Genomic DNA, 27761 nt, shown 5'->3' on the forward strand with positions numbered 1-27761 from the left:
ATTTATCTCTACTTTTTAACAAGGTAGTGTTTTACTGAAGCACAAACAAGCAATAGTGCAGAGATAATGGGAACTGCAGATGTTGGAGAATCTGAGATAACAAAGTGTGGGGCTGGATGAGCACAGCAGGCCAAGCAGCATCTCAGGAGCACAAAAGCTGACGTTTCGGGCCTAGACCTTTCAGCAGAAAAGGGGGAGGGGGAGAAGGTTCTGAAATGAATAGGGAGAGAGGGGGAAGCGGATCAAAGATAGATAGAGGAAAAGATAGGTGGAGAAGAGACAGACAAGTTAAAAAGGCGGGGATTGAGCCAGTAGAGGTGAGTGTAGGTGGGGAGGTAGAGAGGGGATAGGTCAGTCCAAGGAGGACGGACAAGTCAAGGGGGTGGGATGAGGTTAGTAGGAAGGAAATGGGGGTGCGGCTTGAGGTGGGAAGACGAGATAGGTGACTGGAAGCACAAGTTAGGGAGGCAGGGATGAGCTGGGCTGGTTTTGGGATGCAGTGGGAGGAGGAGAGATTTTGAAACTTGTGAAATGCACATTGATACCATTCGGCTGCAGGGTTCCCAAGCGGAATATGAGTTGCTGTTCCTGCAACTTTCAGGTGGCATCGTTATGGCACTGCAGGAGGCCGATGATGGACATGTCGTCTAAGGAATAGGAGGGGGAGTTGAAATGGTTCACGACTGGGAGGTGCAGTTGGTTTTAATAATGAAACACAACTTAGAAGTTAGGACAAGATGGAATAAACCAAACCATTTACATATAATACTAATTTAAAGATTTCAAAAACACAATAAAAGGCAACCCCACTTGTCCCAATAGCACTCCTTTCGAGTACTCACAACAGATAGAATCCCTTCTCTATCACATCTGTTAGGCTAATTTAACTTTGGCCTCAGTTCCTCAGCCTTAAGAATCTGATCACCTCTTCCCTGAATCTTCGCATTACTGAGCTTAGACTTTCTCAGCTTCTAATTTACATCTAATACACGACTACTTACTCTGTTCATTTGTAAAACCTTGCCGATGTCATCAAAACTCCATTAACCTCCAAGAACTCTACCTCTTATACGGCTTTCTTTAACAAAAAATCACCCTGGTTGTAGAAACACAGAGGTTAATTATTAAAGCTCTTTACACTCTGCCAACCCACACTCTTCTAGTTCAAAATCCAAAATTAGTAATATTAAAATACAGATGAAATACACAACATATGTCACAATGATGTTATCAGAAAATAACAAGTAGAGTTTTATTTGGTCTGATAATATGCTTTTGATAATTTCAAACTGCATAGTTAACAAAGTAAGCATAATGCTCCAATTTGTTTTGATTTCAGAACATTTCAATTAACTCCAAAGAAAGATAAAAGGTTTTGTTCTTTTTGGTATAGTGTAATATTGAGAGCTGTAACATTAATTTTTTTACATAAATAAGTTACATTGATATTTGTTCCTGTGTCCAGGTCTTCGAAAACAAACAAGATGGATTTATTCTCTCTCCTCTTGCAACTGGTAGATTTATGCCTCAAGTAAAGAAAAAAAATCATCAAAAAGATACAATATTGCCAGGTAAGCGGATTTACCGAGGTTAACACCATTGTTAAATTCTTAATTATTAATATCCTGATCATAAATGGTTAAAAAAACACACAGAACACTGGAGAAACTCAGCAGGTCTGACAGCATCTGTTGACAGAATAACAGCATTGACATTTCAAGTCCAGCATGGCTCTTCTTCACAACAGACTCGAAACATTAACTCTACTTCTTTCCCCAGAAATGTTGCCAGACCTGCTGAGTTTTTGCTTTTATTTCAGATTTCCAGCATCTACAGTATTTTGCTTTTATTTGAGGATTAGGGAAGATTCCTGTTCCACACCTTGCTGGATTTTATCTTTCATGGATATCAAGCTAAAAATGAGGCAAGACAGTCTTTAAACTCTATAAGATTGCCATGGTAACTAAGGCAAGATAACACTCAGAGAAAAGAAAAACACCTTAAAGGAACAGAGAACTGGAAGTCCCGACATGAAACAAAAGGGCTTCAGTGTGACATAATCAGAGAGAAGCAGACAATTTGGTCTGAATTGTTGATTCTGAACTCTGACATGTTTTTGGGAGGCAATTTTGCTACGACAGCAATCATGATATCTTGCACAATTTATAATTATTTTCCATTATTGTCTGTAGGATACATATTTCTAATTTAACACTAACTGCTGACTAAACAATACGAAACATTACTAACAGAGTGGGACATTTACATGTGTAAAATGTCAAAGCATTTGGGGGGGGTTATGATCCCAGCTGATGGTACTGCTAGACAAGTCAGCTTCTAGACTGAAATCTAGCTTGATAGATCATGTTTTTTTCATAAGTTAACATGGAGGTTAGTCACTGAAACATAATCAGTCAAGGCTGCAGATTTGTTTTCAGAATAGAACAGAAGTTTATTGCACAAAACAAATTAGAAAGGATCAAACATTCTAAATATATATAACAATTACAACAATCTCAAAGCAAACAACAAAACAACATCCCAGACTATTTACTGACACTATCTGTTCCAGGTCACACTGGGAGTCAACTTCCCCAGGACCCTTTTAAATCCTTCCTTCCACTCTCCCCTCCCCATCCAACCTATGCCTTTAAACCACGGTGGCCAGTCTCCGATCCCAGGTTCAGGGACCATCCCAGAGAGATTCCCCCAGGACGAGGAGACGAGGAAGCTCCAGCCTCAATTCTTTAGGGCCCATTTAATCAACTCCTGGCAGTTTCCGTGCCATGGGCTGTGGAAATAATTAAATCAGTCTATTCTAAATCTGCCGACACAAACGTTTTTTGCAAGTGTGACAGCCTAAACTTTCTCAGTTCTAATAACCTGCATGCTTCTGACCAAACTCTCTTGGTTTGGAATTTTTACAAACTAAAACCTTCTGCTAACTGGTTCTTGAATGATTTTGAATTACTTCTAGCAGAGAGACGAAACCGACTTCTAAGTGCAATGCTGGTGTCTTCTGAACAGAAATGTTTTTTAAAAAACTTGTTCATCCTGAATTCTTCTGAACTGAAAACAAAGCGTACTGATGATTTCCCAGCCTGTCGTACACAGATTTTATAAATATTTTTCTATTGAAGCCATACAGGTTTGTAGTACGTGCTCTCTGATATATACTGGATTAGGTCAATGTTCCACAAGGAATATCTGACCAAAAGTAATCTACGAGGCAGGAGCTATTCTCCCTGAAGCGTCATAGGCGGAGGGATGACCTGATAGAGGTTTATAACATCATGATGGAAATGGACAGGATGAACAGTCAAGGGTAGAGGAATCTAAAACTAGATGGCATAGAAGAGGTGAGGGGGGGGGCAAGTTTTTAAAAGCATCTTAAGGGGCAGCTTTTTCATGCAGAGGGTGGTGCATGTATGGAATGAGCTGCCGGAGGAAGTGGTGGAGGCTGGTACAATTACAACATTTAAAAGGCATCGGGATGGGTTACGAATAGGAAGGTTTTAAAATGATAGGGGCTAAATGCTGGCAAGTGGGACTGGATTAATTTAGGATATCTGGTCGACATGGACAAGTTGGACCAAAGGATCTGTTTCCAGGCTGTACAGCTCTATGACTACCTGAATGACATTATCTGAAATCCGAACTTCAAAAATATGTATACATCTTTCATTACAAAGTGCAGTTAGAGAGATATAAGTGAAGAGGGCAGATTTTTCAGGATCTTAGGACTGATTCCTAGATTTTTTTGTCTGACTGCAAGTTACAAAAAATTCTTTGGAGAGATTCTTGCTGCGCATCCGGTGTGATTTCTCACAATATCTTACAAAACATGAACTACCTTCTCAGCCTGAGTGAGCACTATGACAGTGAGTGAACAAGCCCTGTCCAGTCCTTGAACTGACTGCGTGCCCCAGAATGCAGTGTCCTTACTGCAGCATTACAAAAATAGTTGTCGGTGCAGCGTTACGGAGCAGAAGCGTCCTATAAATGGATCGGAGATATACCATGAGGGCCCTTAGAGACTGGTACATGTCAGATGCCAACACACTGGCTTGTTGTTTTGGAGAGTGCTGCCACACTCTGAAGTCTGCACATCAAAAATGAAAGGCCACCCGTGGGAGAATTACTCACTGCTCAGAAAAAGCAGAAAAGATGGAACAAGACGTCTCAACTTTGTGTTTTTGTTGGTTTTCTTGTCTGATTCTGTCAGTAACCACAACATATTGCTCAGACCTCGATAAAATTCTACCCATAGTAATAAATCTTGAACACTTGAGTGCTCAGATTCCGTTTGCAGCTTCTCTGTACGACAATCTGTAAATCACAAAAGGACTGCAACAGTCATTGGCAACATATTAATTTTGATGCGTATCAAACTCGTTTCGACTGATACATCATTTATTTCAGTGTCCTGTAAATTGTACAGCTAACAAGCAAATGAAAATAGGAAGGATGGTGTAAGAATTGAAATGGGCTTATATTTCATTGTGTGGTTATAAACAATGGACTGTCTTTTTCACAGCACACTACAGACACTGATTCATCAGGTCACTTCAACGTCCATGGAAATAAATCCATCAACAATTTGAACCTTGTGAATCCCACTTAAGTGCCACATGAGTTAACAAGTGCTGGCGAGCAAAGGCCTGTTATCACAGGACAGACACAACACCATAAGATTAGCAGAAGCAGGCCATTCAGACCATCGAGTTTGTTCCACCATTGTGAGCTCATGGCTGATCTGGTAATATTCAACTTCACTTCCCAGCCTTTTCCTTTGATTCCTTTACTGATTACAAATCTATCTCAGTCTTGAATTTGGCATATACATGTCAGCCCTCTGTGGGGAAGAATTCCACAGATTCATTACCCTCTGAGAAAAGAAATTCCTCCTCATCTCTGTCTTAAATGTGTAGCCCCTTATTCTCAGATGTCACCCTTTGGTCCTAGACTGTCCTACAAAGAAATGCAACCTCCTCTACCCTGTCAAATCCCCTAAGAACCTTGTTTGTTTGTAGAAAGTACACTCTCATTCTTCTCAATTCAAATGAGTTCAGGCCCCACAAACAACTTCTCCTCATAAAGACGGTTGCTCCACCTCTAGCATCAGCCTAATGAAACTTTGGTGGACGATCCCAGTGCCGGTACAGTAGTAGTTCAGCTGTGGAAAAGGCACCAGCCAAGTTAAAATACAAGGGCCATCATCATTATTTCACTGATGAAAATAAAGAAGAGGAGCTGCGGATGTCTACCCAAAATATCACCCAGAGTCCAGGAAGTATACTCCAAAAACAGAACAGGACAAACTCCTCACAATTTCTGCTTGCCACTCCATTCAGAACCTCCACTTAATACTTTGATAGCAGCCCCCAGAAAGTAGCAAGTGTTTTCATTTCTTCAAATGCAACACTAGTTTGACCATCATTCCAAGTTCTGTAGCAGAGATATAGCCCAATTCATACAGCCAATGAGCTGAATGCCATTCGCCTGTAAAGTGTATCTGAGAATTCATCAACAGTTATTTTATGCAGTAACTCTAAAAACTATTGATACTCACTTTCAAACGTTAAGCTATTAATGGCACACTCAGCCAGTTTAAAATCATCTTCTTTTATAAAACGAATATGTAAAATAACTCTTTTAGGGACAAATGTGAATGCAAATCAGCATAAGATCTGAAAACAGATCCTCCAGTTGTATTAACATTTGTAATTAATAGACAAGGTTGGAAGAAAACTAGCTTTTAGCCTCTGGAAGTTCACAAGCAGGCTGATTCTGTTTGTGGAGAAGCTCAGGAGCCACAATTAATGCACCCCAGATGTGTCCTAGCAGATCCGAACAGATGGGTGGTGGTAGAATAACAACATCTGAACTCAACCAGATCTTTTTTTGTGCCTGTTCTTAGGCTGTAGGGGGTCCAGGCACTTCTCTGCCCTCTAAAATTAATACCGAAACAGTTTCTGTCAACCACATTACTATAAAAGGCATGCACCATCCTGAACAGTTACACTAACAATGGCAGATATACTCCATGTATTAATGGGATCGTCACAAAAGCAGTTGTTAGTCAAGCTCAGCCATTACTGCAAATAGGCAAGTGGGGTGTAGCATTCCAGTGCACATAAACATAGAATCACACACCCAAAGCCACAAGTGTTTCTTGGCTTCCTTGAGGTATTGGTTATTTAACTCCGGCTCTTTTACCATTGTTACAGAAGCATCATCATGGTACAAGGTCGGATGGGCTCTTTACGGAGAAAAAGTCAAAAGTCAAACTTTGCATCTGGAGGAGCCATTTTGCCAAACAATGTTCAATGAAGACACTACCACCTCTTCAAAAAGGACTAACAATGTTTCTGTAAGGCCGACAGAGTAAAACTTAATGATTCAAGCATCAGAATCAATTAAAGTGACAACAAAATTGTCAGGTTGTTTAAAACAATAAAGAAAACTCAACTGATTGACAGCAAGCTCACTATTTTATAAAAGAATCTTAATTTTCTTTAAACTGCTCCCGCTAATTGAGTTGAACTTGTGGAAACCTTGAATTGACCTTTATTAATACTGGGGAGGTGGAGGATACACAAATCATAGTGTAGCTCAATGTTGGAAGTACAAGTCTTCTGCAGTTTTGGACTCAGAGATTACAAACAGCATGACACAATTGTCTTCTGCAGTTCTTAAGCAGGCAGTGTAATTAGAGATGCACAATAAATGCAAGTATTGGTGGGAATGCTCATGACCTGAGAATGCATACAGAAGGAAGTTATGGAATAAGAGCAGGTTAAAATACTGAACTCCAAAATATACAAGTTTAATGCAGTATTAGCCTCTTAATAAAGCTTGAAATACCAGGCAAGGAGCTTGTAATACCACATGCGCCCAACAAGCAAACACAGTGATACACAGAGGAAATCAGTGACTTAGCAAATGTACTTGTTTAAAATACCCATTAAATGCAGCTATGTGCAATGAGTCCTGGGAGCATTAAAACCACTTCCAAAACGTAGAGTAATGCAACTGCCATTTAAACATTAAAAGTCAAAACTGTCCTACCTTCTGAATTGTGCAAGCCCACAAGTTTGTTCTGAGAACTTTTCAGCGTAATTTAAATGTTCTTATGTCACTGCTTGCTATTTTGGTACTAGAGCATAAAACCCACAGTCTACTTTCAGTTATTCGATCTGAATCCCTTATAATATTAAACACCCCTGACAAATCTGGGCCCAGCCTTCTCTGTGCCTCTTTTGTGGTAAGAGAACATTGTGTGGAATCTTCGTAAAGGTTTACAAGGTATTGTTCCCAAGCTGGAGAGCCAGCAAGACCCCATGCGGCCCTTTGCTGGGAGGGCCCTACTACATTTTTATTTACTCGCACACTTGGCAGGACCACACCGACCCAATTTCGTGGATCAAAGCTCCCCAGGGTGGCAGCAGGAGGTCCTGCCTGACAAGAGCTGCTGGGAAGCAGTCTGTCGTGTACGTAATGGAATACTAATCTAAATAAGCATATCCCTCAGAATGCCTATGCAAGTCTGTGTTGATATGTCAGTGTAGTTAAGTGGCCATGAACTTCCAGCTGTCTGTCTCAATACAAACCCAATGTTGCAACTGTTCAAGTATAAAAAACCATAAGAAAATCATGGTGCCACCAATCGGTTACTAGAAACCAGTTTGCAAGTTGGCAGTGAAACCTGAAAAAAGGTAAAAGCACGGATAAGAGATAATGAGATGTAGAGCTGGATGAACACAGCATGCCAAGCAGCATCAGAGGAGCAGGAAAGCTGACATTTCGGGTCGAGGCCCTTCTTCAGAAATGAAGGTAAAAGCAGTCACCCATAACCTGTCCGAGTTCACAGCTATGATTCACATTTAACTACAAAGACTGCAGGCTACAACTGTACGCTCTCTGCTCAAAAATGAAACCGGAAGCAATGGCTGATTTGCTTCAAAAGAAAATTCCAAATGCACTAAAGGACAATTCAAATCTAAGAAAGTGATCCCAGAGCAAAAAACAGATAAAAACACAAGTAAACAATTCTTACATCAAAAGGATATCGGTGTCTAGATGCCAGTCGAATCTGGCACCGTGTTTCTCGAAAATGGCAAGAAAATAAAATAAAGCATGTATTGATGTTGTTACCCATCTTTTAGAAAAAAAAGGCACAATCCTGCTGTTGTAAAATAGCAGGCATTTAAACCAAAACAAGGAAAATGAGAACAGAAGCCAACAAAAACACAGAGAAGGAAAACTACACTGCAGTATAGTTTTTTTTTATTCTGACCTTTACGAAGACCACAAAGCAGCACAGTAAGAATGAAAAGTAAGGATCTGTATGTGGACTGGCAACCCAGTAACATTCTGTCAGAAATTCAGTTACTGAAAGAAAGAATGAATTATCACTTCATTGGCCAATTTTTAGAAAATCAACTCAAGGTTCCATTCAACTTCAGGACTCACAGGCTTGAGTTAATGTCATACCACCAACAGCCAAGTGAAAATATTGATCAATATCAGGCTGCTGTTGATGCAAAGTACAGAACATGACTTCATAGATTCATAGCACCATGTAAGCACAGAAACAGGCCCTTCAGTCTAACAAGTCCATGTTGACCATAGTCCCAAACCTAGCCTGCCTGCTAGGCCCACATGCCGCCAAACATTTGTTATTCATACAATTGTCTTTTATAGCATCATAGAAATTAACTTAGTTGAAGGACTGATGGAACCAGTCCTTGCCTTTATCCCAACCAAATCCTTTAGAAAAGCACTTCTTGATAAATCCATAGGAGAAGCCATCAATGCACCATTAGATGAATGCAAATTTGAATTAATTGAAGCAACATTGCAACAGTTGACTCTGAAACAACTCTTGAAGGTTTGCACAGGGTCAGTGCTGTATGAGATGTTGTTCATTTCATTCATCCAAACAGTGTCCACGTGAGCCATGTTCTACAGGAAGACATTGAGTGAAAATGTACAAGTTACCCAAGGGCTCAGGAAAACCCAATTTGCCATGCAATGCTCTACAGCAGAATGTGAACAGCCAACCAAGAAACAACAATAAAGACCATTCCAAACTCCTATCCATGGAACATAAGCTTGTCAATTATGTTCAGGAGGTAACTGCGATGTTGCACCTTGTTCGCCTCAGACAGACTGTACATGTGGTTGACTTGACATCCCATCATCAGAAACCCTGAAGCCTTTACCTCCATCCAAGTGATAAGCCATAAAAGGCATACACAACAGGTGCTGAATGTCGAAGTTGACTCTGGTACAAAGGCAAATTCTACTTGAGATGACTCAGGTAGTCCGAGCATGATAATCTAACCGTTTATAATGGGTCTGGCGTCCCATGCATTGATTAACCATCTTACAGCAGGACCTTCCAACACTCAACTATCAGCCTGCACATATCTGTGTATTGTCACAGTCCGGGAGATAATAAACCGTCACATTCAGAATGTTTGATTTCCTCAAGATATTATATCCAACAAGGGGCTGTAGTTCACTCGTGTACCCTTCCAAGAGATGTCCAGGGAGGGTGATATTTAAAATATTACTTCAGCTCCTCACTATCCTTAGTCTGGTGCTCTTGCAGAGTTCAATGTGTGTGAGGCAAAGTTCATTATGATTAAATGCAACATTGCTTGCCACGATTTTTGGCTAGTCATGTTAAACCTATGGGCTACTTCTCTCGGCATTGGTTTGTCCTCACTGGCAGCTGTCATATTTGGGAGGCAGACCCACACAGTTCTTCCACCGCACATTCTTCCCAACCAGCCAACGTACATGACACCATGTTGGAAAGAAGGAATAAAATGGTACAAGAGGACAATCAACAAGCATGTGGACAATTATCCAACTTGAATCAGACTAAAGCATCAAAATTTGGGACTTCTGTAAAAATACACAGGTTCCTGGAAAGACACTACAATATTATGCCCAGCCCAGATCCAACATTGTTACAAACCAAGGTGAAATCCTAGGATGAAGCAGATAACACCTCTGAGTTGCAGGCAATCAACCATCCATCATAATGGCTCAGAGATTGTAAGTATCAAACCAGACAACAATCACAAATCTAATCCATATGATCCACATCCAACCACAACAACAGACAGCACACCACAGACAGAAGCTACACCATAGAGTTGAGATAACTGTATGAGGACCAGATTGGGTTGTTTTACTCTCAAAATGTTACCGTAATGTATAAAGACAATGTACGAAAGTACGCAGTAATATATATTCACCAGAACAAGTTTCTTACAATTCAAAGGGATAAATGGGTTGGGGAGGTGCTGTATTATTGCACAGAACATTTAAGACAGCTTGATGACACCATTGCATATCTTCTGTACAGGAATGCAATCATAATCTGCACCTGGTCCATCACCAGTTTACTATTCAGTCAGCAACTCAACTATGTATGTAATACACTAGGAATCCAAGTAAGCATATAACCCAAACTAGTGCCTACTCACTAAGCCAGGAGGCCTGGGTAAAAGTCCCACCTGCCCAAGAGGTGTGTATAACATCTCTGAACAGATTGATTAGAAAATATCTTCATTATCTATATCTATAACGTCTACAGTAGAAAATATCTATAAGCAGTAGGGCAGTAGATACAGAAATTTTGCGGGAGGTAGAAACCAAGGCAAACAATACTAAGAGCAAGAACAGGCAGGGGAATGCTGCTGAAAAGAGCAGAGATGATCTGAAATGTAAGCATTTCAAAGTGAGAAGTGTAACTAGAAAGGCAGATGAACTCAGAGCTTTGGTTAGTACTTGGAACTATGACATTATTGTGATTACAGAGACTTGGCTGAAAGAGGGGCAGGATTGGCCGCTGAATATCCCAGGATTTAGATGTTTCAGGTGTGATAGAAAGGGAGGTAAAAGTGGTGGGGAGTTGCTTTACTGATAAAGGAGTATCTCACAGTTGTACTGAGGGAAGACAGATCAGAGGACTCATGCAGCGAGATGGTACGGATAGAACTCAGGAAAAGGAAAGGTGAAATCACAGTGTTGGGGGTATACTACAGGCATCCCAACCGCCAGCGGGAAATAGAGGAGAGGCTGTGTAGACAGATTTTGGACAGATGTAAAGATGCAGGGTTGTTGTAGTGGGTGATTTTAACTTCCCCTGTATTGGCTGGGACTCGTTTTGTGCTAAGGGCCTTAATGCAGCAGAATTTGCAAGGACCATTCAGGAGGGTTTTCTTGACGCAGTATGTAATCAGTCCAACCAGGGAGGGGGTTATATTGGACTTTGTATTGGGAAATGAGCCTAGCCAGAAGGGTTAAGTTTCAGTGGGGGAGCATTTTGGGAGTAGCGACCATAATATCGTGAGTTTTAAATTACTCATGGTAACTTAACAGCAGATGGAGTTTAATTTGAACAAATGTTAGGTGCTGCATTTTGGAAGGTCAAGACCATTATCTAGTAAACGGCAGAACCCTTAGGCGCATTGATACGCAGAGAGATCTGGGTGCGCAGGTCCTTTGATTACTGAAGGTGGCAGTGCATGTACATAAGGGAGTAAAAAGGGCTTATGGCCCACTTGCCTTCATTGGAAGGGGCATTGAGTATAAGGGCAGTCAAGTTACACTGCAGCTTTATAGAACTTCAGTTAGGCCACACTTGGAATACTGAGTACAGTTCTAGTCACTGCACTGCCAGAAAATGTGAATGCTTTGTAGAGGATACAGAAGAGGCTAACCAGGATTTTGCCTGGTATGGGGCGTTTGTAGCTATGAAGAAAGGTTGGACTGACTGGGTGTGTTTTCACTGGAATGCAGGAGATTGATGGACGAACTGATAGAAGTTTATAAGATTGCGAATGGCATGGATAGAAGGGGCAGCATGAGGCTTTTCCCCAGCGTGGAGCGTCAGTTACTTGGGGACACAGGTTCAAGGTGCAAAGGGTGAGGGGGCGGAGTTTAAAAGAGATATCCGAGGCCAAGTTCTTCACACAAAGGGTGTTGAGTGCCTGGAACGCGTTGCCAGAGGAAGCAGACACAATACCAGTGCTTAAGAAACACCTGAACGAATACATGAACAGGAAGGGAATGGAGGGATAGAGATTCTGTAAATGAAAGCAATTTTAGTGCAGAAGGGCATAATGCGTTGGCGCAGGCTTGGAGGGCCGAAGGGCCTGCTCCTGTGCTATATTGTTCTTTGTTTTAACGTGGGCGAGATGGGTTCTTGAGGTATCATGGTAGTGTCTCTGCCTTTGTGCCAGAAGGTTCAATTTGAAGTCCCACCTGCTCCAGTTACAGAATAACATGTCTGAGCATGTTCCTGGTGAGATCTTTGATTTATCTCGGAAGGGAATTTGGTGAAATAGTCAGTCACCAGGAAATACAAAATGACCAGAGATATAGACAGAGTGGACAGCCAGAGACTTTTCCCTGGGTGGAGATAGCTGTTACGAGGGCGCATAGTTTTAAAGTAAGTGGAGGGAGAAAAAGGGGAGATGTCAGAGGTAGGTTTTTCACTCAGAGTGGTCAGGGCGCGGAATGCATTGCCGGAGACGGTAATGGAGTCGGCCTCATTAGGGGCATTTATACAGCTATTAGACAGGCATATGGATGATAGTATAAGGTAGCAGTGGAGGTTAGATAGACCTTAGGATTAGGGTAAAAGTTTGGCACAACATCGTGAGCCGAAAGGCCTGTACTGTGCTGTATGGTTCTATGTTCTATGATATTGTTGTATCCTTAGATATGAAAGACATCAGTCACAATCTTGCACCATGCCTCAGTAGGAAGGTCCCAAACCACAATTCTGAAATTTACCCATAGCCTGACACAACCTGCACAAACCAACGTAATTCTATTGAATATTTTAAAGATGATACAGTGTTACATCTGAATGATGACATCAGACCCCCTCATCAGTTACCCTGGTCACATTCAGGGAAAACTTGAACTGGAACTGGTTTCCATTGTACAAAAGAACATCATTCACGCTGTTGGGCATCACACTGATTGGTGCAACACTATCGCTCGTGTTTTGAAGAATGGAAAGGCACCTTTATGTGTACATTTAGATATCAGGCAACCAAACATTTCAATAAAACAAATGTCTATAGAGGATTCCAACCGTGGGAGAGCTTAAGGTGCAAAAGCACCTTTTTCCAAGTTTGACACCAAGAATGGTTATTCACCTATTCATCACTTCCCAGAGTCACAGGAACTGACAACTCATATAAAGTTGCTTCAGAATTTTTCCCAGATTACTTTCTGAATTATCTATTGGGACATATCCCAACACAGATGGACAGGCCAATCCCAACACAGATGGACAGACCAATCCCATACACTGGCCACCTACAGATAGCACCTGTCTAAATGGTGGCATTCTTCCTGGAAACCCAGAGGCCTATATCCCAACATCTGCTGGGGTCTGTGGGGATCTTTTTAAAGATTCACTCATGGGACAGGGGTATCAATGGCTGGTCGGCATTTACTGCCCATCTCTAGTTAACCTGAAGAAGCTGGTGGTGAGCTGCCTCCTTGAACTACTGCAGTGCTAGTGTTCAAATCGGGATGAAAAGTTAATTGGAAAAAGAAACAGGTGAATGAATTGAACTGACACTTTGCTTTTGTCTTCACTATGGAGAATACTATGGAGCAGTAACTCAGAAGGTGGAAGGGCGAGAGGAAATGGGAAAATTACAATAGTTAGGGAAATGCTACTGATCAAACTGATAGAACTGAGGATGTTCAAGCCTCTTCCTGGTCTTCAGTCAGAAATGTAGCAAATATAATCTCTCTTTTCATGAAAGGAGGAAGGTAGAATACAGGAAACATTTACTGGACGTCTGGGACTGGGTCAGTATTTGCAGGGATCTCTGGCAAAAGGAACTTGGAAAGCTCCCCGAGCAAAGCATGCCTTCAGTTGCCAAGGACCATCACTCTGGGAAGACCCCTCCACCCCCCTCCCCATTACCTCTCACCTAGAGGTGGCTGAAGCATTCCTGCATTCTTTTCGCAATTTCCAATTGGTTGAATTTCAGCAGAGTCCACCAGCCGCCAGAAATCATTTTTGTTGTCGCTGCCATCGAGACGCAGTCGCAAGCGAGCGCCCGTGATTCCCACAACGGTAGCGATGCAGGTCGAGGTGACGTTCCGGGGATCCTGAGCTTCCAGCTTCATTCCAATCTTGAACTCATTTACAGGTGGAATAAACGACTGGGGGGGGCAAGAGGTGAAACAGGAGAGAAAACGTTAGTATTTAAATTTCACAACAGCAACTTATTTATAATCCAAAATATTTGCTGTTTAAATCAATGAAGATCTTGCTCTTCCTAAAAAGAAAGTTATTAATGGAGCTGTGGGTCAGGGAGAAAATCAGCAACTTTTGCATCTTGTGGCGGAGACCAGGACCGATGGGTATAACCGTTTAAGACAAGAGATAAGGAATAGTTTCTTCTCTCACAGGGCAGTGAATTTTAACAGAGATAATGGGAACTGCAGATGCTGGAGATTCCAAGATAATAAAATGTGAGGCTGGATGAACACAGCAGGCCAAGCAGCATCTCAGGAGCACAAAAGCTGACGTTTCGGGCCTAGACCCTTAACCACAGCGGGCTGCTGAGGCTGGGTCATTATGTATGTTCAAGGCTCTGAGATGGACAGACTTTTACTCAGGAAGGGAATCAATGGTTATGTGAAGGCAGGAAAGTAGAGTTGAGGATCAGCCACTATCTTGAATGGTGGAGCAGACCAGAAGGGCTGAGTGGCCTTCTTCTGCTCCCTTTCATTAAGGTCTTCCTCTTTCCAAGGTGACCTGTATGTCCTTTTATTTCTAAGTTAATTTTACTCTTCAAGCAGGGGATTTGGGCAATTAGTCATCATCCTCCAATTGCAGATGGGCACAGAACTAAAGAACAAAAACTCAGTTACAGTTGACCCAAAAATCAAGACAAAAAATCAATTTTGATTTCTTTTTTGCTAATTGTGTCTGTTTGCATCTTTGGAGAGGCTCCAAAATTTAATTTTATTCTTGGTATAAAGTTATCAGAGACAACTCATACAAAGTTGCTTCAGAATTACAAACATTTAATTATTAAACATATCTAAATTACAAAGTAATTGATGACTAGCTAACTGAACCAGTTTTGAAATTGTGCTGTAGAATTTTTGAATTGTTCGATCAAGCACTGAAATTGTTCAGTTGAGGTTTGGCTTCTTTGCCATTTAAGAATTGGGTTGTTCATGGATGGTACATGAGACAGTTACTTAACATGCTTACTACATCATGACAAATCCATATCCACTGATATTACAACACAGGCAGTGGGTTACCAAGGATTATTCCTTAAAGCAAGAAAAAAAATGGGAGCTTTTCAAACACTGCCCAAATTCACTGGCTCACAGAACAGCTAACTCTTGACGTTTTGCAAATAAGTGTGAATGGAAACTTGAGCAAAAAAGTTCAACATGGGAATTAGTGAAATATGTCCCCAAAGTGGAAAGCCTACCTCCATGAGTTAAAGATCTCAGAGGAGGCCAGGACGTAATAACATCAGTGAGTCACACAACATGGAATCAGAACCTCCAGTCCAACTTGTCCATGCGTACCAAAATTCCCAAACTAAACTAGTCCCATTTGCCTGCATTTGGTCCATATACCTCTAAACCTTCAGAGATAATGGGAACTGCAGATGCTGGAGAATCCAAGATAATAAAGTGTGAAGCTGGATGAACACAGCAGGCCAAGCAGCATCTCAGGAGCACAAAAGCTGACATTTCGGGCCTAGACCCTTCATCAGAGAGGGCGATGGGGTGAGGGTTCTGGAATAAATAGGGAGAGGCAGGCCGAAGATGGAGAGAAAAGAAGATAGGTGGAGAGGAGAGTATAGGTGGGGAGGTAGGGAAGGGATAGGTCAGTCTAGGGAAGACGGACAGATCAAGGAGGTGGGATGAGGTTAGTAGGTAGGAAATGGAGGTGCGGCTTGGGGTGGGAGGAAGGGATGGGTGAGCGGAAGAACAGGTTAGGGAGGCAGAGGCAGGCTGGGCTGGTTTTGGGATGCAGTGGGGGGAGGGGACAAACTGGGCTGGTTTAGGGATGCGGTGGGGGAAGGGGAGATTTTGAAGCTGGTGAAGTCCACATTGATACCATTGGGCTGCAGGGTTCCCAAGCGGAATATGAGTTGCTGTTCCTGCAACCTTCGGGCGGCATCATTGTGGCACTGCAGGAGGCCCATGATGGACATGTCATCTACAGAATGGGAGGGATCCTCTCCACCTATCTTCTTTTCTCTCCATCTTCGGTCCACCTCCCCCTCTCTCCCTATTTATTCCAGAACCCTCACCCCATCCCCCTCTCTGAAGGAGGGTCTAGGCCCGAAACGTCAGCTTTTGTGCTCCTGAGATCCTGCTTGGCCGGCTGTGTTCATCCAGTTTCACACTTTATTATCCCTCTAAACCTTTCCTATTCATGTACCAATCCGAATGTACCTCTTAAATGTTGTAACTGTACCTCTGCCACTTCCTCTGGCAGTTCATTCTACACATGAACCACCCTCGGTGTGAAAAGTTGCCCCTCAGGTCCCCTTGAAATCCTTCTCCTCTCACTTTAAAAATATGCCCTTAGTTTTGAACTCTGCCACTCTAGGGAAAAGACTTTCACTATTCACCTTATCCATGCTCCCCATGATTTTATGAACCTCTATAAAGTCACCCCTCAACCCCCTACACTTTAGTGAAAAAGAGTCCCAGGAACCCCTCCCTTACCAGAGATTTATGGATCAAATTTCCAATTCAGCCTGTACCCACTGGCTCTTCCAAAACAGAATTAAATAATAACTGAGTGCAAACAAGGGGTCCACAGGCATTGTCGCTTCAGCCTATTTGTCATCAGTGCGTCCCTACCTTTGAGGCAGAAGACCTGGGGTCAAGTCTCACCTGCAGGATAACACACCTTAACAGTTTGGTTTAAAAAACTACAGCCTCATCTGATCAAGTCCCAAACCCAGAGGAGGCATGGCGTTCTTTGATTGGATTTGAAAAGTAACTGAGTCCAGGAACCCTCTCGCAACATCAGTGTGCAGCAATGTTTCAAAAGCTCGGTTGGGCTGAACCTTTTTGAAGATCAAGTGAAGAGAACAAGTTGTTTGAACTCAGTTCATCCCTCAAAGCTAGACGACAAAAGATAATTTGCCATTCTTGTGTGGTCTGGCCTACATTTGATTATAGACTCTCAGCATCCTCTGTAATTATATTTTGAAAGCATTTCAGCAGCTTGCCTCAATGGCTTCCTATGACATATTCTGACCACTGTCGCAGTAACCATCTCTGTAAATGTTTTTTGCAATGCTTTCATGTTCTTCGTACAGTACACAGCCCAGAACTTTCAACTGAAAACCAAGCCAGAAGGCTGACAGAAGCACTTTTATATCTGTGAACATAATAAGAAGTGCCATATTGTTTGCATACCACATCTTAATGTTTCATTGTTCATTATGTAGGATACTTTAGAAAGATCTTTGGGAATTCCATCAGCTCCCAACTATTTAAACAATACATTTTGTTTCTGCCCTAGATTAGAATTTAATTACTTATAGTTAATTAGTCAGAGATACAAAACATGGTTTAATGCAATACTGTATCCCACAGTGGTTCAGTCCCAGAGAAGCTGAGATGATAAGTTTTAATGACAAGATTTTACACATGCCCCAAATCTTGAAACTTCTAAGTTCTTGTTTTTTTAAACAAATAAAACACATCCAGTAATTAAAAATACCACGCAATATAAGGCAAACCTTGCATAAAAATCACTTTGTATGACCCTATCTGAGAGTAAACAGATGTTGATTTATATGCTCAAGTTCACTGACAGTCCAGTGAAGACCTGTCTCAGGTATGAATGGATAGTGAGGAAAATTGGTTCAGTTGCCAGTGAAACTAGAATAATGATCACAGAACATAGAACATTACAGCACAGTACAGGCCCTTCGGCCTGCGACGTTGTGCCGATCAAGTATAAAGTAGCTCATAAAAGACTGCAAATAATTTAGGAGGAACTTCTTTAGAGCGCTGAGAATCCGAAACTGAAGGAGACAGCGTTGAAGCTTTTAATGGGGATATATGATGTATGTACATGGGAGAAGAGAATTGAAGGATACACAGCAAGATGCAAACAGGAATTGAGAGTTGGATCTGGTTTATGTGGAGTGGAAACTTCAGCAAAGACCAGCTGGTCCAAACAGCCTGGCTTTGTCTGGTACATTTTAAATGAGCATGGTATAATCAACAGCATCACCTTGGAACTGTGCACCTTGGAATGACGCTGTTGACTGCACCATGTTCATTTAAAATGTATAGCACAAAACCAAATGAGTCATATTCAGTTTGATGAAAATGTTGCAAAGAGCTGAATATAACTTATATTTTACTCAGTTTCCACTTGGCTACTGATTCAAATCACAATCATACAAGAAAATTCAGCCTTACCATAGCTGCCCATAACAGAGTTAATAATTCTGCCGACAACACAATTGCTCTAAAAATGCAATTACAAGAGAAAGGTGTGCCTGTTCTTGCTCGGACCATTGCCAGAGCACAATGAGTGCTTTGAAGAGTCAGTAAAGTTCTTTCATCTATCAACAGCTCTGTTTCAAGGCAGAGGCCAAGCTTCAAAATTGTTCTGGAGATCTGCCCAAAGAGTTATAACTCCGTTCATCATGGTTTGGTGCTCATTCAACTTGTTGCACATTTGTTTTCTCCATGAGAAGGGAAAGAATAACAAATAAATGTTCCTGCCCAATGCTCACCTCATTTGGGGAGAGAAGTGGCTCCTCAGAAACTTGACAGCTGAATAAGACCAAGGAAGATGTGAGCTACTCCTCACCCCACTCAACAGTTTTAAACTTTCAAAACTTTAAGAGTCAACATCCACCAATGATGGAAATATGCAAAATAATAAATTTTGCTCTCAAGTCTGTAGGTGCCTATGACGTGGTGAAGATCCATTTTCGGGGTTTATAGAAAAGTGTACTTTTGAGAAATATTAGCATGGCTTTATAAGATTTTTATTCCTTTGTGTGACATGAGTATGACAGGCAATGCCCATTTGTGGCCCATTTCTAACTGTCACTGCGAAGGTGATGGTGAGCCACATTCTTGAACCACCATATGGTGTAGGGACACCCCTGAAGGGAGTTCCAGATTGGGAACAATGCTCATACGGTTCCCAGTCAGAATGGCGTGTGTGTTTCAGGGAACAATCTATGGTGTTGCTGCATGCAAGGAGGGAAAAGGTAAACAGATGAACTGGCTGGGGAACCCTTGGAAAAATACAACCATTCTGATAGCACTCTCCTTAAAGAGAGTCAGATCATTGGGTGTAAAATTATAACAACACACCACTGTCAAATTTTCAACGTACTGAACAATCTCCAGCTCCCTCAGTCAGAACGAACGTCTAATTAATGAGGTTTTTGATCAAACTATTTTAAATGGCTAAATTACCTTTCTACTTAAATAATGCAGTCATCAAAGCAGAGGAGAATTGAACATTTTTATTGAAACATATTTAAGTTTTAATTACTTGCAGTCAACAATTGTTCATATTTTGTCTGAGCCAACTGGCTTCACAGAAACTGTATACATAATGAATTTTTTAAAAAAATTCATGGGATGAGGGCATCACTGGCTAGGCAGCATTTATTGCCCATCCCTACTTGCCCAGAGCACATTTATGAGTAACCACACTGCTGTGGGTCTGGAGTCCCATGTAGGCCAGATCAGGTGAGGATGACAGTTTCCATCCCTAAAGGGCATTAGTGAACCAGATGGGTTTTTCCTGACAATCGACAACGGATTCATGGTCATCATTAGATTCTCAATTCCAGACATTTACTGAATTCAAACTCAACCATCTGCTGTGCAGGATTCAAACCCAGGGCCCCAGAACATTAGCTGGGTCTCTGAACAGTCCAGTGATAATACTGCTAGGCCACTGTCTCCCCATTAAAGTCTGACTGTTGTCAATTTTCTTTTACTAAATGCTGACTCAATTGATAAATGATGAAAAATGATAGAAGGCATTCTTTATCATGATTATTTTGATATAGTTTGATAATAAACATTGTAAGGCATGATGTCAAATGGTGAAGATATTTTAATATTACTGTGGAATATGATTCACAAATAAAGGCAGTTCAAATCCAAATTTCAGTGGTTGAAGTGGCTACAAAGACTTGTTTGAAGTATTTGGTTATGTGAATGTGTCAGAGAGAAGACAGCAGTGACAAAAATATTGCTCGAAGATGGAATATATGTTGAAATGATCCCTTGTTAGGCAGGAGCCTGCAATGAAGTTAGACCAGTCAATACTGGAACAGATTTTCAGAGGTTAGGAACTATATTACACACCTCTGTTGCCTTGTGCCTGACCACCATCTACAGGAGCACAATGGGATATTCTAAACCTATCTATATGAATACAGCTCCAGCAACATGCAAGAACCTCGACACTGTCCAGGATAAAGCAACTCTGTTTCATTGGCAAGTCATCCATCATCTTCAAAATTCACCACCTCAACCAAAGACACACTTACTAGCAGCAGGGTATACCATCGACACGATGCACTGCAGAAATCATGTCACCAATGCTTCTTCGACAGCATCTTCCAATTATAATCTCTACAATCTGGAAGGAGGAATGTATCAGGTGCATGGGTACACAGTCACACACAATTACCACTCCAAGCCACTCACCATCCTGATCGGAAATATATCACCATTCCATCACTATCACTGGGGCAAAATCCTGCAACTTGCTCCCTGACATCACTGTGGGTAACCTAACCCACACAAACTGCAATGGTTCAACTAGGCAGCTCCCCACCATTTTCTCCAGGGCAATTAGGGGTGGACAACAAATGCTGGTCCAGCCAGAGTTACCCACATGATGTGAATGAACAATAACAAGTGGGTCAGGAGACCAAAGTAGAAACTGATCCAATTAAGCCAGGACTGAATTCATTAAATGCATCTGTTTTGATTTTAAATTCTATTTGCTGTTTATCCCAAATGAAGGAAGTTAGAAAGCACATACATCAGTGAGATTGTGCCAAGGCCTCAAGTAGCAGGATGCAAACACTTCAAAATCCATAAATCATCAAAGAATGAACAATTTTTAGAAAGCAAGTGTTCAGGATTACAATCAGAACCTCTCCACTAGCTGCATTGCCAAACAAAGCTGAGCAAAGGGTATGTCGTGACTCAGCACTTCTTCACATAGTGAAGGCGGTGCCTGGTCAGGTCACTGCTACATTCAGTGATGACCAGAGCAACAAACTGGCTGCAGACAAATCAAAATCCAAGAGCAAGTGTTAATTGTGACATATGCTACTTTATATGTTACCAAGAGCGGCTTAGTGGCTCAGTGGTTAGCACTGCTGCTACACGGTGCCAGGGACCTGGGTTCGATTCCACCCTTTGATGACTGCCTGTGTGGAGTTTGCATGTTCTTTGTGGGTTCCCTCTGGGTGCTCCGCACACAGTCTAAAGATGTGCAGGTTAGGTAGATCGGCCATGCTAAATTGCCAATTATGCGCAGGCTAGATGGATTGGCCATGGGAAATGCAGGGATAGGGTGGGTTCTCTTTTTAGAGAGTCAATTGGCCAAGTGACCCTTTCCACACTGTCAGGATTCGTATGAACACTTAACAATCAGGAAATGCTATACAACACAAAGGCAACAATAAACTTCAAATTTTCTACCTTTAAGGCTATAGGTGTTGGATTAATCACGCAACCATGACTGACAATGCTACATGTAACTTGGTGACAAGGTGCAAACAGAACATATTTGGGTAAGTGAAGCTGTGATTTAGCTCAGCCATTATCTGAATGACAGAACAGGCTCAAGGGGATAAATGGTCTAATCCTGTTTTCTGTTCTAAACTTCAAACTTAATGTATTTTCTCCCATTGTCCCTGGTTTCTTTCTCATGTTTCAGGCTTGGAAAATTATTTGAATTACATTGGTCCCTTTTCATATTTTGGCTCCTGTTCTTTCAGGTTTTATTTTAGAATCAGGTTTAAAAGTGTTGGACAGATTCCCTTCAAGAAATGGTCAGAAATGTACGTACCAAAGTGATCTAACTAAAACCTAAAAGAGAGCACTTGAAAATGCAAAACAGACAACTTAAATCAGAAGTGCAATGTTCAAGTCACGTGGCCATAGAAAAAAACAAATTTGGAAAACTGAAAGAAAAAGGAGACAAAGGGAAAGAGAAAGGAAGGATCTTGGCATTAAAAACACCAAAATAAAAGTACAGAACTATTTTGTTACCTAAAATTATGTTTACAAGTAATTGGGAAGTTCAATCTTTCAAGGTTAATAATAACAGAATAAATGATAAATATTGATAGAAAATAGTTGAATGATAGAAGTGATGTGCTAACGGTGTTTACCAGGGATTTTAAAACAAAAACTAGGTTTATAGCTCAAATTGAGTAACATATTTTGACATTGCTATGGCAATGGACCAAAAATACTGGAAACGTTTTATGGATTTCGGCAGAAAATTTGCAGAATATAAACTGCACTAACAAAATAACTCATTATCACAGATTCTGGTGGCTGGCAGGCTACAAAAATAATATCTAAATAAACAGAAAAGGGAAAGTCTCACTAACTGAATGTAGGGCCATATTAGAATGAAGGAGCAGGAGTATGCCATTCAGCCCCTTAAGCCTGTTCCAACATTCAATGAGATCCTGGCAGATCTATCACCTAACTCAGTAGTCCTGCCATTGGCCCAATTCCTTTAGTACATTTGCTTCACAAAAATATACTGTCTCTGGTTTAAAATTAACAACTGATCCAGCATCCACTGCAATTTGTGGAAAAGCGTTCCAAACCTCTCCCTTCCTTTGTGTGTAAAAGTGCTTCCTAACATCTCTCCTGAATGGTGTGGCCGTAAATCTCAGACTATACCCCTAGTTTTAGAATCCCCATCCAGTGGCAGTGGTTCATTTTCGTATACAGTGTCTTTTCCTGTGAATGTCTTGAAGATTACAATCAGATCGCTCCTTTACCTTTTAAATTCAAGAGAAAAAGGTGCCACCCAATTTGTTTAATCTCTCCTCATAACGGAATCCTTAAAGGTTAGTTTTCAGACATTTCGTCATCATACTAGGTAACATCATCAGTGAGCATCCGACGAAGCGCTGGTGTTATGTCCCGCTTTCTATTTATCTGTTTAGGTTTCCTTAGGTTGGTGATGTCATTTCCTGCGTTGGTGATTTCATTTCCTGTTCTTTTTCTCAGAGGATGGTAGATTGGCTCCAAATCAATGTGTTTGTTGATGGAGTTCCGGTTGGAATGCCATGCTTCTAGGAATTCTCGTGTGTGTCTCTGTTTGGCTTGTCCTAGGATGGATGTGTTGTCCCACTCAAAGTGGTGTCCTTCCTCATCTGTATGTAAGGATACGAGTGATAGTGGGTCATGTCGTTTTGTGGCTAGCTGATGTTCATGTATCCTGGTGGCTAGCTTTCTGCCTGTTTGTCCAATGTAGCATTTGTCACAGTTCTTGCAACATAACACCATATAACACCAGCGCTTCATCGGAGGCTCACTGATGATGTTATCTAGAAACGTCTGAAAACTAACCTTCCAGCTCAGTGAGCAAACTCACATCCAGAACCTCAACCTGAGCTACAAATCTTCTCAAAACACGCTGAATCCTTAAAGTCCAGGTAACATTCTTGTAAGTCTATGCTGTAGTCCCTCCAGGGTCAATATATCCTTCTCTAGGTATGGTACCCAGACCTGTTCTCAGTACTCCAAGGCAAGTCTAAACAGGGTTTTGTATAACTGCAGCATAACATCTGCATCCTCGTACTTTAGACTTCTAGATGTAAATGCCAACATTCCATTAGCTTTCTTGATTATTTTCTGCACATGTTTGTTTGACATTTTAAAGTTCTTTGCACCTGAGCCCCCAAGTTTCTTTAGATACCTATTGTATTGAAGTCATACCATCTAGAAAGTATCCAGATGTATCCGTTCTCAATTCAAATAAAAAACAATGAAAATGGTACATGGGGAGGGTGAAACACTGGAGAAGTAAAGGCTTTGTTCAATCACCTGTGAGATCACTACAGTTTGAAAAAAAAATAGATTATCATACCGCTCCAAACTTCTAAGTGACTTTTAAAAGAAAGTCCACAAATGAAAATCAGTGTATACCAGGGTAGAATGTGGGCTGGATAAAGAACAGGATTAAAAAGAAAGGCCAACTGAATAGTAAATACATAAACATGAATAATAAATAAATATAAACAACAATAAAAAGAATTCCAAAATTTGTCAGCGATCTTAGACAGTTAAATTAGGTTACATTAAATTCTTGTTGCTTCTCATCTAGGTATGTTATCTATGCGCAGAAAAACAAACATGGAATTGCTCATTTTACAGAAGACACTAAATTGGGAATAAAAACTGCATCCACAGTTCTTTCAGTTTTTACTAAATCGGGAGTGATGTAGGGACAGAAACAGAATGGGTGGCAGTATTGGATTGTTTCAAATGGTCTTAACTAGCAGAGAGGGTGAGACTTCCTCCCCTCAGTGCAAGGAAATCCTGCTCTTGAAAACATGCCCCTGCTGGGGGCCAGGAAATCCAGTCTGCGGTTAGGATTTTACAGAATGATAGCTTTTGTATTTTAGCTGTAGTCTCCAGGAGGAACTCTGGGAAGTTTTGTACGGCTGGTTATAATTAGTTCCATTCATTCCAAATGGATGCTACATATTTTTATATTATAAAAGAAAAATTGTTCATTTGTAAAGCATTTTTTTGGCATCCTCAAGTTTTCCCCAGTCAGTTTTGTAATCAATGCAATGATTTCTGCAGTGCAGTCATCTTTGTAATCTTGGCAAACATGGCAGTAAATTTATATACAGGAAGCTGTCAGGAACAGCAACGAATTACCCATTTTGATAATCACAATTATTGGATTATTGTTGCGAACGACACTGGCAGAACTCCCCTAATTATCTTTAATAGAAATATACTTTATGTTTGTATTAACAAGGAGATGGCACCTTGGTTTATTATCACTCGGAAGTTGGCAGCTCCAACAATATTCCATGAGTACTGCACTGTAAGGTCAGTTTTGATTATGTTTGTTTCTCTGAAGTGGGATTTGAACACATGACAAAGCATAGAGCTGGATGAACACAGCAGACCAAGCAGCATCTTAGCTATCTCGGATTCTCCAGCATCTGCAGTTCCTATTCTTGAGCACACGACCTTGCGACAGAGGTCAGGAGTCGAGGAAACCCCATTTTCTGGGGTATTGCCAAAATGCACTTCGATTAAGACAACTACAAAAACACATTTGTAAATCAACAAATATTTCTCTAAATATAACACAGAAATTTCTAGGAGTTGAATTGTCCTATTCCAGAACAATCATTGGCCTGGATTTCAATTCCAGTATCTGTAAATTCAAAAATGTAAAACAGACATTGAGACTTCTTTTAAAAGTTCCCTTAATTCTAGTTTCTTTGTTTTACAAGATGGAAACAATTTTGTTGCTACGACAGGAGTTACCATCATGAACAAAGCTAACATCAAATGGAAGTCATCTATACTGCAAAGATTAAAAATGAAGAAAGGGGGCAAGGAATGAAGAAGTTGGTGAATTGATTGATGCATTCAGATTGTCAAGAGTATACTTCAAAAATATTCTCATCACAAAAATCTACCAACTGTTATGATCAGATGTGGAATCTGAGTTGGCTCCCCTCTTTTTAAGTCCCTTCATGAGCCACAACTAATATTTTTAAGTCTTATCACACCTTAAATCATTAGTCACAATTAAGGAGTCATTTACAAGATTACTCAATAATCCTGAGAAAAGCCTGTAGGTATTAATTTTAAGCCAAGACCATGATTGTTCAATTGGTGTGCCCCCAGCAGTAATGTAATTTGTAGCTCTCCTTTAGTTCCCAGTGAATGGATGCCTCTCCCATTCACTTTCTCACAGCTTATTACCTTCTAAGATGTTGACAAAGACAGGGGAAGACACAGCAAGCCTTCCAGACCTTCTGTTACAAATCCAGCATCTCCTGGCACTGCCCAAATGTTGCTGCCAGATATGTGTCTCCTTTGTGTATCCCTATATCTGGCTTCACTTTTTATTACCCCTCAAGATTGATCATTTGCACGAACCTTCATCTCACTGTGAAACTTGAGATCTAAAACTTATGAAAAAGATGTAAATCAGCCCTCGATACAAAGCTAACTGACTGCTTTCAGTCATTCTAATGAGGTGTTATTTTCAGCTCTGGGTTTTGTTTATTGAGGATTTCATGAACTTGTCTCAAACCAGGAAAGTGATCAGTGATAATAGGAACTGCAGATGCTGGAGAAACTGCGATAATAAGGTGTGGAGCTGGATGAACACAGCAGGTCAAGCAGCATCTCAGGAGCAGGAAAGCTGACGTTTTGGGCCTAGATTCTTCTGAAGAAGAGCCGAAGCCCGAAACATCAGCTTTGTGCTCCTGAGATGCTGCTTGGCCTGCTGTGTTCATCCAGCCCCACACATGGTTATCTTGGATTCTCCAGCATCTGCAGTTCCCATTATCTCTGATATCAAGAGATCGGTGTTATCTTTATTCAAACCATTTTAAACCATGAAAGGTCCTAGGTCTTAAAGTCAGATGATGGTCTTTTTTACAGCCAAAAGCACATTGTCTATCTAACAGTTCTAGTTTTCTTTGAATTCTATCCCAACCTATCGTTTACTCCTTACCCACCGCAGCCCCACCCCCCACCCCACCCTATGCTCTGCATATCAACCAACATTTCCTAGCTACAATCAGTTCTGAGGAAGGGTCACCGGACCCAAAATGTTAACTGTGATTTCTCTTCACAGATGCTGCCAGACCTGAATGTTTCCAGCAGCTTCTGTTTTTGTAAAGGCATATATAAGCAGGAATAGGCCATTCAGCCCCTTAAGCCTGTTCCACTATTCAATGAGATCTATGACCTAATTGCGTATAGCTACGTTTGGCTCATGTCCCTTAATTCCGTTGCTTAATAAAATTTATCTCTCTCAGGTTTAAAATTAACAACTGATCCAACATCTACTGCCATTTGTGGAAGAGAGTTCCAAAGTATCAAATTATACTCTCTTGTTTAGGCTCATATTTAACTGCTAGAATTATTGGATAGAACTTAGCGATTTAGTTTGTCAAAATATGTCAAATGCTTTCGAAGTGCAGTGATTTCAGATCTCAGGAACAAGATGAAGAACCACAGGCTTTTTTTATGCTGGTAATGGATAAGGGAGTAATATTGCCAGAGGGACACTGGAGTGTTCCACTCTCTTCAAGATCATTCAGTTCCAACTGAATACACAGATGGATCTCAGCTACAATCCTTATTTAGTCAACGGCGCTTCCAATGTACTAGACTGTCAGCCTAGTTCACGTGCTTGAGTCCTGTAGTCAGACATGGATAGAAATATTGAAAACAGCAAGAATAAATCATTTGACTCTTGGCCACTGTTCAATATGATCATGGCTGATCATCTGATTCCATCCCCCGTTCCTACTTTCTCACCGCCGCCCCCCCCCCCCCCCCACCATACCCTCTAATCTCTTTAGCCACGAGAACTACAACTCCTTGCAGATATTCTGTGTTTTGGCCTTGACCATCTTCTGTGGCAGGGAATTCCACAGGCTCACCACTCTCTGTGTGAAGGA

The 27761-nt window shown here is 41.1% G+C and overlaps 1 protein-coding gene across 8 annotated transcripts in view; it reads right to left on the reverse strand.

Moving 5' to 3' along the window:
- LOC125465086 (polycomb protein SCMH1-like) overlaps positions 1-27761 on the reverse strand; it is a 196811-nt gene that overhangs the window by 89673 nt on the left and 79377 nt on the right. For all 8 annotated transcript variants that reach the window (XM_048558206.2, XM_048558203.2, XM_048558207.2 and 5 more), the window contains one exon: positions 13986-14220. In XM_048558206.2, the coding sequence (XP_048414163.1) occupies positions 13986-14220 (235 nt within the window). The remainder of the gene's footprint in view (positions 1-13985; positions 14221-27761) is intronic.

The sequence above is a fragment of the Stegostoma tigrinum genome, chromosome 24, assembly GCF_030684315.1.
Source record: "Stegostoma tigrinum isolate sSteTig4 chromosome 24, sSteTig4.hap1, whole genome shotgun sequence".
NCBI lineage: Eukaryota > Metazoa > Chordata > Chondrichthyes > Orectolobiformes > Stegostomatidae > Stegostoma > Stegostoma tigrinum.